This window comes from Pelobates fuscus, chromosome 3 (assembly GCF_036172605.1).
Source record: "Pelobates fuscus isolate aPelFus1 chromosome 3, aPelFus1.pri, whole genome shotgun sequence".
In the NCBI taxonomy this organism is placed as follows: Eukaryota; Metazoa; Chordata; class Amphibia; order Anura; family Pelobatidae; genus Pelobates; species Pelobates fuscus.
In genome coordinates, this window is record NC_086319.1 from 421,792,689 (window position 1) to 421,805,494 (window position 12,806).

Here is a 12,806-nt window from a genome sequence, read left to right on the forward strand (position 1 = left end):
ATGTTGGTGCTTTTTGAATCTCGTTCTAGAAAGCCAATGTGCTTTCGTTCTTCATCTGTTAGTCTGTCTGTTTATGTATCTGTCTACACACATTGTGATTGCTGATTTGGCTTTCGGGATGTACAGTGAGGCAGATACTGACCACTACTTTCCCCGTTGCGCTGTATGGACAATAGACATCAGGATCCTCAGTTCGAAATTCCTCCACGGTTTTATTTTGGTCAATGATTGTCACAGAATTAGCGACATTACTGGAAGCAGACAGAGGGAGTCAGAATTAGTGAAATGTATGAAGAACTTGCTGGAATCAAGTACGGGGAAGGAGAAATGATCGGCAGGGCTAACGGGCGTGATGCTCTGTACATCTGTAGTAAGGCGAAATTACATTTTTGACAAAGACCGTTTGCTTCAAATTTTATTAAGACATGAAGGCTTGTATTATTGCTGCACTCTTTCTTTAATTCCCTCAGCAGCAAAGAAAACATTGTTGGCAATATTGAACAACACAGGTTAAAACATCATGTGACCTGGTGACAGGGCCACCCCCGAAATGCTCCCAGAGCTCCATACTACTGAGCATGGAAATATCTCTGCAGTAAAGTACATTAATCATCTAGGGGACACTCATTTCAAAGTCCTTGCTATTCTGGCCAGGGATTTCTGGCATAATTGTCTCCACCACAATATTTTAAAAATGGCATCTATCGGGACTGTTCAATACAGAAGCAGATTGGCACTACAGACACCTTATAGATTCCAGGGACTGGTGCATACACTGAAGGCTATTTCTGGATGTACACAGCATTTTTTAGACTCAAAGGAATCCAGCCTAATTATGTTTAAAATCTAACCTTGATTAACTATTCAATAAAATGACATCTAGGAGATACAAGTTGAAATTTAAACATGTGTCATTTTATAGCCTCAAGAACAGTTTGTCGAGCAGGTCAAGCTTGACTCTAAGATAGAAATCACTCGATGGTGATCATACCTGTTTAAAACCATAGAGGGAAAATATGGTGCGCTCTACAATATTATGAAAGGGGGGGGGGGGGGGGAAATCTAACTATAATTATGACAATTACAAGAAAAACTTACAGAAACGATAGGTTGAAGAGGACCCTGCTCAAACAAGCTTACAGTCTATAGAAGGTGGGGTATAAAACACATTAGGACAGAAAATAGCAATCAAATAAGCTGGGAGTGAAGGAGAGAGTAAGAGACAGGAATGTGAGGTAGAGGTTACTCTGGGAGGCCGTAAGCTTTCCTAAAGAGGCACTTCTTAATTGATTGAAGACTAGGGGAGAGTCTGATGGCGGTAGGCAGACTATTCCATAGGAAGGGAGAAGTGAAGTGCTGCAAGCGTGAGTTGGCAGTACGGGTGCGAGCAGCGGACAGGAGAAGGTCACGGGCAGAGTGGAGAGACCGAGAAGGGGCATACCTATGGATCTGTGAAGAGATATAAGAGGGGCTAGAATTGTTCAGTGCTTTATAGGTATGGGTTTACACTTTGAATTGACTCTTATAGGATACAGGAAGCCAATGTAAGGACTGTGAGAGGACCGACTAGAGAGGAAAATCAGTCTGGTGGCAGCATTCCTACAGACTGTGGGGCAATACGGCTTTTGGGAAGACCAATTAGGAGAGGGTTACAATAATCCATGCAGGAAATTACTAGAACATGGACAAGCTCCTTAGTAGCATCTTGTGTAAGAAAGGGGTGGATACGGGCTATGATTTTAAGATAGAATCTACAGGATTTGGCAACATACCGGATGTGAGGCTCAAAGGTGAGGCCCAGAACCAAGTATGACGCCAAGACAGCATGCTTGAAAGGATGGACTTATGTGGATACCACTAACTTGAAGGGAGAGCAAAAGAGGAGGATCAGTATTAGGAGGAGGAAAGACAAGGAGCTCAGTTTTCGAGAGATTGAGTTTCAGAAAGCGGGAAAACATTCAGTCAGAGATGGAAGAAAGGCAAGCAGTGACACGTTGCAGGACGGCAGGAGAGATATATCTGGGTGTCATCAGTGTACATGTGGTAATGGAGTCCAAATGAGCTGATAAGAGAGGCAGTATAAAGAGAAAATAGAATGGGACCGAGACAGGACGAGGGGAGGAGGTATTATTAGAAAAGGAGACACTGAATGAGCGTTGGGAGACATAAGAGGAAAACCACGAGAGGACAGAGTCATGGAGTTTGAAGAAGGAGAACATGGTCAACGGTGTCAAAAGTAGCAGAGAGATCAAGAAGAATTAGTATGGAGTAGTGGCCTTTTGATTTAGCTGCGATTAGGTCGTTAGTAACTTTGATAAGAGCAGTCAAAGAGAGAGTTGGAATTGAGGAAGTGTGACATACGGGTAAAGACAAGTCTTTCCAGAAGCTTTGAGGAAAAAGAGAGCAGACAGACATAAGTGCGAAACCGCAACGTTTGCAGTGGCAACATAAGTGTGAAACCGCAAGGGAAGTAATTAACGAGTGCTCCCGTGGGTGGCCGCTATTTTGTGTAGATGAACGCCAACCAGGGGGAGAATTTGTACCCTAAAAGGAGACTCTTCCCTTGCAGGTTTCAGCACAGGAACCTCGCGAGCACTGGCTATTTAGGCTGGCTTTCCTGTGCCTGAGAGACAAAGGGATGGTCTCTTTTCCTGCACCTTGGCTCCCAGGCACAAAGGCTTCTGGGATGAAGAACCCCCTGTCATCCTGTGTGGGAGACCCCTCGCCTAAGTGGCAGGCTTTCCATATTTGGGAGACAAAGGGATATCGACCCCCCCCCCCCCCCCCCGTTCCCATGCTTAAGCTCCCTGGTGTAGAGCATCCTGGGATACGACCCCTATTTGTGTGTGTCGAAGACCCCTTGCATTGGGCTATGCATAAAAGCCGTGTGTTACTCAATACAATTGTGTTGTACTCCTAGAGCTGTGTCTCGTCCAGTTACTGGGGGGGAAATGGATCTCTCGCTATTCTAAGTGGTTCCTGAGTGGCTGAAGGAAGGTATTAGCGGAGGTAAGGGTGGTTTAAATGCAGGAAATCAAATGACAGGCGAAGATAAATGCATGGAAGGGGAAATGGGAAATCCAACATGGAAGGAAGGGATATTAATTAAAGGGAAGAAGGAAAGGACTGTTTAGGAAGAAAGGAAAGATAAAGGAGAATGTGGGAAATGAAATAGGTAGATTAGAAGGAAAAATTAAAAGGATTGACAGAAAAAAGAAAGGAGTAGAAATGTAAAAAAAAATCAAGGAGTAGGGAGATTAGATGCATGGAATGGGAAGAAGGGGGCAATGATTGGGAGGAGGGGGGCATGGAATGGGAGGAGAGGGTAATGATTGGGAGGGGGCATTGAGTAGGAAGGGGGGAATAAGAAGGGGGCATAAAATGGGAGGAGGGGTCATGAGTAGGAAGGGGGCATGGTATGAAAAGGAGTGCAGGCAACGCAGAGATGACAGTAGGTGAACAATCTAAATTGTAAACGTGGAATGCAGGACTGAAGGAAATTGGCTGAAAAATGCCAAGAAATAGGAACAGATCCACAGGGAAGGGAAAAGGGGAGCAATGTTCTACCTGTTTGGATAGTGCAGTTCCACAAAGTGCGTGTCTAGCCACGTGTGATCCAGTCCATAACTCTTAAAGCTTTGTAGAATATAATCAGCAAGTTCTTTATTTTCATTTGACCCAGCAGGATGAGACGCTTTACTCACTTTCCTATGGAATAAATGATATTAGTTTATCAATATTACCATATCAATTGACAGATTCACAGCATCCCCTGTTTGTGTCACTGTGTCATCTTGCAGGGGGAGGGACAGATTCATAGCGCCCCCCGTCCGTGTCACTGTGTTACCTTGCAGGGGGAGGGACAGACTCATAGCGCCCCCCGTCCGTGTCACTGTGTTACCTTGCAGGGGGAGGGACAGACTCATAGTGCCCCCCGTCCGTGTCACTGTGTTACCTTGCAGGGAGAGGGCCAGACTCATAGTGCCTCCTGTCTGTGTCACTGTGTCACCCTGCAGGGGGCGGGACAGATTCATAGCGCCCCCTGTCTGTGTCACTGTGTCACCCTGCAGGGGGAGGGACAGACCCTTTGCTCTCCCTGTCTGTGTCACCCTGCGGGGGGGGGGGGGGGGGGAGAAGACTCATAGCGCCCCCTGTCTGTGTCACTCTGCGGGGGGGGGGGGAAGACTCATAGCGCCTGTCTGTGTCACTCTGCGGGGAAAGGACAGATCATAGCTCTCCTTGTTTGTGTCACTGTGTCATCCTGCAGGGGGAGGGACAGACCCATTGCTCTCCCTGTCTGTGTCACCCTGCAGGGGGAGGGACAGACAGACTCAGAGCGCCCCCTGTGTCACTGTGTGCAGGGGGAGGGAAAGACTCATAGTGACCTCTGTCTGTGTCATTGTGTCTTTATTTGTCACCTTAACGTATCCTCCATCTGTTCGTCTTCCTTATAGTTGTCGTTGAACAGGCTCCTTAGGTCTGTCCAGTGCAGGATGTTGTTGTAGTCGTCTTGTTGATATTCAGAATTGTAATCGTCAGCTACGGGTTCCGGTCCATTTTTCCTACATCTGGTGCAGGATCCATATGTGACCAGAATGCCAAGGATGAAGGCTGTGCAAAACATGTAAAAATAAAAAGGAATTTACCTAACATGCCGGGCTTTGTATTGGATGTATATGTGGTGTTATTGTAACAGGACAGGCTTTGTATTGGATGTATATATAGTATTATTGTATGGTATCACCCCCACAGATAACAAACTGACATCATTAGACAAACTGTTTTTTTTTGGTTTGGATTTTTCCTGACACCCCAGTAACTGATGAATGTTTTGGGCAAACCCAGACAAAGCTCACATCTCGGCTAAGGATACGAGTCTCGCCGCTAAGGATGTTCTTTCCCCCCCTCTTAGGATCTCCATCAGCGCTGACTTCAGTGATTATAGAGGTATAAAAAGGGGGATTGTAGCGGTTACCCCGGTGAGCTAGAGGGTGTCCTTCTCCCGATGAGCGAGGGGTATTCTCAGCATCCAGCAGTCATCCAAGTTGAGAAGCTCTTAAAAGAGCTAGTGTTATAGCTGTAGAGCAGTTTCCCCCAATAAGAGACAAGACTCTAGATTGAGGGTGAAGTAGAACTGTTTTAATGAGCACACAAGCCTTTCTTTTATACAAGTTTTCCCCACAAGGTTACCACCCACGTGGACCTTGTTGGGCACTGAAAATACAACCAATAGCGTACAATCACACAGTTACACACTCCCATTCATTACTGTAAATTCCTCCCCTTTGCTTGGGAGATAATTGAGTTAATTGCTGTATCAACTCAATTATCTCCAAGCAAAAAAATATCCTTTTTGTAACTTCAAAACTATACATGCAATTCCAATAAAAGTTACATTTTCTGAACCAGCATAATCAGGGAACAAACATATCCAAAATCAGATGAATTGGTCCAGTGGTTCAGAAGTTAGCTGAAAGTCTTATTTGACCGACCCAAAGCAGTTCCACAGATTCAGGCTGTGCGATCGCTCTATCTTTCCCTTCAAATAAATTTGCGATCCGTTCGTGCCTACTGTCATTAGATACGCCCTGTTCGTGAGTTTAGGCTCCAGAAATAGTACTCCGTTCATATGGTTTTAGTCGAACGCATGGAAAGTAGAAGTTTCAGCGGTGTTCGTGGAAAGTGTAGCCGGAAATAGTTCCACGCGTTCGACAACCAAACACCGCTGAGCGTGTTCGGCTAAACAAAATGGCCACCGCCACGTGTTCATACAGACGAACGCCGACCACCCTGTTGATCAATTAGAACGTTGAGGTGTTTGTGGTTTTAGAGGTGTTAATCGGGTCAAGGAGGTTAATGGGGGCCACACTCGTGTTCTGGGTGGTCGGTCATTCGACAGAAAATTTATGATACGAACGGCTCTTAGCATAATAACAGGTCCATTCATTTTAGATGAATGGTTTAAACTAACAGTTTTTCTCAGTTGCAAAAATCAGGGACAGAGGGTCTGTCACAGGGATCGCACACCAGTCATTCAGATGAACAAGGGGGTATGGACATCCAAACTACAATAGCATTTTACCTTCTCGTCTGCACAGCTGGCTACTCTACTACATTGCAGATTTGCTCGAGCACCTTGTAGGGACCCTGCCATGCTGCCTGTAATTTATCGTGTCGAACCGGTTTTAAAACCAAGATCTGTTGTCCAAGACGTAAACTATGCTGTCTGGTACCCCTATCATACCATACTTTCTGTTGCCACTGGGATGCTTGAAGGTTCTCTTTTACCATCTTAGCCAACTGTTCCATGCAGTCCCAGAGTTCCAGCACATAGGGCATGATTTGAGTCCCCTCCCATTTGGTCTCCCCTTCCCAATATTCTCTGATGAGGTCGAGGGGACCTCGTACTCTTCTCCCATATAATAGTTCAAAGGGAGAAAACCCAGTGGATTTCTGCATTACCTCCCGATAAGCAAATAAGAGGTGCGGTAGGAATCGTTCCCAGTCTCGGCAAGCGGTGAAAAATGTTTGCAACATTTGCTTGAGCGTCCCATTGAACCGGTCACAGAGACAGTTTGTCTGGGGTGGAAAGGGGATGGGTTTTATCCCACATACTTTACACAGCTGATCGGTGATTCGTACCAGGGCATCTGCTACTGTCTCAGCGTGGATATTGGTCAGTGCGACCGCTTCCGGATAACGGGAGGCATAGTCCACTAGAGTAAGGATATACTTCTTACCGGAGGGACTAGGCTTCGCTAGGGGTCCTATAATATCTACCGCTACCCGGCTGAATGTCTCCTCAATGATCGGCAAAGCTTGTAGCTGAGCTTTGGGGCGGTCTCAGTTTTTTCCTACCTATTGGCAAACATCACATGTCTGGCAGTACTGTTGGACGTCTTGGGAGATCCCCGGCCAGAAAAAGTTCTGGGTCACGCTATAAGAGGTCCGGGGTACGCCAGATCTGCAGAAGCTCCAGCTTGTATATTCTGGGGACTACAAGCTGGTTTCTGTGATGAGGCTGTCCCTTTACTATGGGTCTCTGTTACTCGATATAGCCTGTTCTGATCCCAGGTAAATATTTCCCTTTCTAGCCTCCTCTGTTCTGTGTCTGCCCGGGTTCTATACTTCTGCAGCATGGGGTCCTCTCACACTTTCCTCCTGAACTCCTCTGAGCTATCCCAAGACAACTTGGCCATTTCTACTGTCGTGGTCAGGGAATCGTCTCTTACCTGGAGCTCCTCAGGACGTGAGACAGTCTCTGCAGTCCGGGCAGTGACTGGATGAGCTTCTGCAGGGTTCCTGGCAACATGAGCTGAGGTAAGAGGTCCTAAATCACTGCCAAGCAGGACCTCAGCCGGTAAGTCCTTCATCATCCCCACGTTTATTATGCTAGATCCAGCTCCCCAGTCAAGATGAACTTGGTTGGTGGGGAGCCTGTAGATAGCTCTGCTGGCTACCCAAACAGCCAAGGGTTTTCCAGTATGTTGTCGCTGCATCAACGTCAAGGTAGCTCCTGTATCTCGAAGCCTGTGAGACGTCTGACCGTTCATTAGAACTAGTTGCTGATGTTGCTGTCGGTTCTCCATGGTAGCTCCTTGGCCTGGATCCGCCTTGTGACGAAACCAATCTCGCCACATTGTATTGGAGGAGCCTGGTTGCCCACCTGCTGCCTTTGGACTATGGCCCTGGGAGATTGGGCCCTTTACAAACAGTATTCGGCCCTAACAGAGTGTATGTCACTCATTCTGGCCCTTTAAATACAGTGGGGCCATTCGGTACTTGCCCTGTGTGAGCAGTGATACCCCCCAGATAGCTATGCCATGGAGCCTATTCATATAATGAAAGACTATGGGAAAGACTTTGGCTCCATGGCAATTAAACTTTATTTGTGTGGTCTGCGTGCCATTCACCTAATAATGTGCATGCAGACCTGAGCTATCTGGGGATATGTTAAATGTCTGTGTTTAATGTATAAAATATGACTTTATGTATTTTAAAGAGTTTTATGTTGTTTTGCAACCATGTGGTTAATGGAGTCTGCCTCTAGTCCTGGATAATTAGATTTCTTCTCCAATTATCTCCAGGGCAGAAGGGAGGAAGCCAGGATGCATTGTGGGGATGTTTTACTTTTACTGTTTGAGCCAGGGGGAATAAAAGATAATTTTATTAACTTTTGAACCCCTGGTCTGATTCATGCCATTTTTTAATATGTTGTTCCCCTGAATGGATTGATTGTGGATATGTATTTTTATGTGAATGTGATGTATGGTTTTAAAGTTATGAAAGTTGTGTAAAAGTATATTTTGAACTGTACACATAATGGGATTAAGTGTCACACTAAGGAGAGGGGATGTGTGGGAGGTAACATCTATGTTATTGGTTATTTTATGCCTCCCCCTGGGTGTGGCCTGTATGTGTACTCATGTAATAAAAACCAGGCTGGGTGCCCAGCACCTCAGACCACTGCTTGACCTTCAACACGGAGCCTTGTCTCGTTCTTGGGGGGATTCACTGTATGCTGTTGGAGATTTGACTGCTAGGAGTGTAAGCTGATGTCTGCTTTTCCTATTCATCTGCTAGCAGCTATTTGTGAGGTTCCAGCTGGAGTGCTACCTTATTCAACTATATCCAGTTCGTGAGTTCTGATGTTCTGCAGTAGCTGTGCCTTTCTGAGAAAAGGGGATTATCGCCTAAACGGATTTTAACCCCTCATATGCTGAAACGGTCCGTTACAATTGGTGGCAAGCGGCGGGATCGTTCCTACAGCCAGAAGGACAGCTACAGAACACCATTTCTTTGGATTTACAATTTGAGGACAACGCATGTCTGAGTACAGCGACCCTGACAGCACCAGGATGGAACCAGCAGTGGAGTACAATAAGGGTGACATGGATGACCGGGATGCAATAAGGAAAGGCATCTGGTACCAGGCCCTGGATAATGTACAATACCAGCGGGGTGAGAGTCTCCCCAGTGAAGAGCAGCGGTTGCAGAAGCAAGTGACCCTGCGGATGCCCTTCCTGGGAGAGCAGCCCCTGGAGGAATGGGTGAAGGAACTAGAGCACCGGGTATGGCAGGAGCTATGGCTGGAGGATGCCTACCAGGCGCTCTGGTGGTATATGGCACAGTATATACCCTGGACAGCCGAACATGACAAGCCAGAGGGAGAGGAGTTTGATGGTCCTGGCTTGTTATGGGAGTCCTTTGCAGAGCCTGGCTTCGGGAGCCCTGCGCAAACCAGACTGCAGGACATTTTCTATGAGAGGGAGGCTAGGCATGAGTGGGATGACCCCCATGAGGTAGAGCAAGACCTGGCTCACCTAGCAACCCTGGAGTGGGAACTGGAGCAAAACTACCAAGATCTCTTCCACTTCATTGGGAAGGCTCAGCAGGACAATAAGGTGACAGACCCAGATCCAGACCCCTTCCGCTGGGAAGATATTGTAGAGATTTACTGGGAAGAACCCCAGGTGGCCGGTAGAGATGGGACCGAGGTCTCTCCACCGGTCCTGCAGGGAATTGGGAGCCCAGTCTCCATTCCCCAGCGGCAGGCTGAGTTACAGGGGGCAGAGGTAGTTGGTCCTACCCCCCAGCAGCAGAGTGATATGCCGGGAAGGCAGTGTGAAGTGCAGGGAGAGGAGAGCAGCGTCCTCCCTCCCCAGCGGCAGGCTGAGTTACAGGGGGCAGAGGTAGTTGGTCCTACCCCCCAGCAGCAGAGTGATATGCCGGGAAGGCAGTGTGAAGTGCAGGGAGAGGAGAGCAGCGTCCTCCCTCCCCAGCGGCAGGCTGAGTTACAGGGGGCAGAGGTAGTTGGTCCTACCCCCCAGCAGCAGCGTGATTTTTTGGGAATAGAGAGCACAGTCTCCTTTCCCCAGCGGCAGAGTGTCCAGCAGGGAATAGAGAGCCCAGTCTCCTTTCCCCAGCAGCAGGACACTGTATTGGGAGAAGAGACAGTCGGTCTCCCTCCACAGATGATGGAAGTATGTATGGGAGAGGAGCTTGCTACCACCTCTCCCCAGCGGCGGATCATTGATATGCAGGGAATAGAGAGCCCAGTCTCCTTTCCCCAGCGGCAGAGTGTCCAGCAGGGAATAGAGAGCCCAGTCTCCTTTCCCCAGCAGCAGGACACTGTATTGGGAGGAGAGACAGTCGGTCTCCCTCCACAAAGGTGGAAAGTATGTATGGGAGAGGAGCTTGCTACCACCTCTCCCCAGCGGCGGATCCGTAATGTGCAGGGAATAGAGAGCCCAGTCTCCTTTCCCCAGCGGCAGAGTGTTCTAGTGGGAGAGGAGCCTGTTACCCCCTCTCCCCAGCGGCAGCTTAATATACCAGGGGGAGACTGTAAACCCCCCACCGGTGCAGATGGGACCGTGGTCTCTGCACTCACCACACAGGGGGTAGGGACGGTCGGTCCTACCCCACCACGACAGAGCTGTGTATCCAAGGGGGAGACAACCGGTCTCCCCACTCAGCAGCAAAGCTATGCAACTAAGGGGGAGACAGTCCGTCTCCAGCAACCAGGCTCCAACCAGACTACTCCGGTGGTAGTGCTGGCACCAGGACAGAGTACCGCTGGTCTCTGCCCACTCAGCAACCCACCAAGGCAGCCTACCAGTCCCCTACACAGCCGTGGTGAGGCACCTGGACATGGACAAACTTCTCCTCTACCCAGGTGTAGTAACTATTTATTGTGGGTGGGCTGTACTGTTTTTTTTGCTTTATGGGTGGGTTGCTGGACTAACAAGGGCACTGACCGGCAGGAGGTCAGGTACCCTGTTAGTCTTTTTGGAAAGGGGGAGAGATGTGACGAAACCAATCTCGCCACATTGTATTGGAGGAGCCTGGTTGCCCACCTGCTGCCTTTGGACTATGGCCCTGGGAGATTGGGCCCTTTACAAACAGTATTCGGCCCTAACAGAGTGTATGTCACTCATTCTGGCCCTTTAAATACAGTGGGGCCATTCGGTACTTGCCCTGTGTGAGCAGTGATACCCCCCAGATAGCTATGCCATGGAGCCTATTCATATAATGAAAGACTATGGGAAAGACTTTGGCTCCATGGCAATTAAACTTTATTTGTGTGGTCTGCGTGCCATTCACCTAATAATGTGCATGCAGACCTGAGCTATCTGGGGATATGTTAAATGTCTGTGTTTAATGTATAAAATATGACTTTATGTATTTTAAAGAGTTTTATGTTGTTTTGCAACCATGTGGTTAATGGAGTCTGCCTCTAGTCCTGGATAATTAGATTTCTTCTCCAATTATCTCCAGGGCAGAAGGGAGGAAGCCAGGATGCATTGTGGGGATGTTTTACTTTTACTGTTTGAGCCAGGGGGAATAAAAGATAATTTTATTAACTTTTGAACCCCTGGTCTGATTCATGCCATTTTTTAATATGTTGTTCCCCTGAATGGATTGATTGTGGATATGTATTTTTATGTGAATGTGATGTATGGTTTTAAAGTTATGAAAGTTGTGTAAAAGTATATTTTGAACTGTACACATAATGGGATTAAGTGTCACACTAAGGAGAGGGGATGTGTGGGAGGTAACATCTATGTTATTGGTTATTTTATGCCTCCCCCTGGGTGTGGCCTGTATGTGTACTCATGTAATAAAAACCAGGCTGGGTGCCCAGCACCTCAGACCACTGCTTGACCTTCAACACGGAGCCTTGTCTCGTTCTTGGGGGGATTCACTGTATGCTGTTGGAGATTTGACTGCTAGGAGTGTAAGCTGATGTCTGCTTTTCCTATTCATCTGCTAGCAGCTATTTGTGAGGTTCCAGCTGGAGTGCTACCTTATTCAACTATATCCAGTTCGTGAGTTCTGATGTTCTGCAGTAGCTGTGCCTTTCTGAGAAAAGGGGATTATCGCCTAAACGGATTTTAACCCCTCATATGCTGAAACGGTCCGTTACACGCCTCATGTAAAAAAAAAACAGGACCCCTCCGGTATATTGGGAGAAGTATTCCAGGATTATGATCTTTCGGTCTCCAGGCAGTGAGCTGCAGCCCTGGGTGCAGAAGGGCTAGGACAGTTCCAGGATGGTCGCGAAGGTTCTAGGGGACAGTTGCTCCTTACGTGCCACACTTGCTGGCACTTGACACATCGGGGCCTGGTCTTGATTGGTGGAGCCTGGTGTCTTGGTGGTCCACGGTAGGTATTCCATGGTTATGTCGGTGGTCCAGTAGAAACAGCTTCTGTTCAGGGCATGAATCTTGCAGGGGTTGTTCGGTTTTCCTGGTGTCCGTATACTAGTCAACCAATCAAGCAGCTTCAGGCAGGGTGAGGCGTCGTCTGTCTCACATCCATTCTAGGAGGTCAGGGTTAATCACATTATAAAATTGTTTAAACAGTATGAGTTGTAATATATCCTCGATCAACACAGCTTGACATCCGGATACCCAGTGCGAGGCAGCCCGGTGGAGACAGTAGGTTTGTTTTTTTCTCAATTCCCTGAACCTTCTGTGGTAGGCCTCAGGGGTGACTGCATAGCATGTTAGTAGGGCTTCTTTTACTCTGTCATAGTTATAAATCTCTCCATCCGGTATAGCCCAAAAAGCTTTAGCAGCTGTTCCTGAGAGTTTCCCAGCAAGAATTGGGACCCAGTCATCTTCTGGTATTTTATGTAGGGCACACTGCTGCTCAAAATAGTCGAGGTACCCATCGATTTCATCGTCAGTCTCCTGGACACTTTAAAATGTTGTGAAGGCTATCTTTTTCCGTTCTGGCTGTGGGGACATGCTCTCAGCTACAGGTTTTCCCAAATGCTGGATTTCAGCTAGTCGTAGCTGGTA

At 47.7% G+C, this 12,806-nt stretch overlaps 1 protein-coding gene across 4 annotated transcripts in view; it reads right to left on the reverse strand.

Moving 5' to 3' along the window:
• Positions 1–12,806, reverse strand: part of TFR2 (transferrin receptor 2) — a 95,673-nt gene that overhangs the window by 55,359 nt on the left and 27,508 nt on the right. For all 4 annotated transcript variants that reach the window (XM_063449795.1, XM_063449796.1, XM_063449794.1 and 1 more), the window contains exons 4-6: positions 4,419–4,611; positions 3,568–3,708; positions 143–251 (exon numbers count right to left, since the gene is read on the reverse strand). In XM_063449795.1, the coding sequence (XP_063305865.1) occupies positions 143–251; positions 3,568–3,708; positions 4,419–4,611 (443 nt within the window). The remainder of the gene's footprint in view (positions 1–142; positions 252–3,567; positions 3,709–4,418; positions 4,612–12,806) is intronic.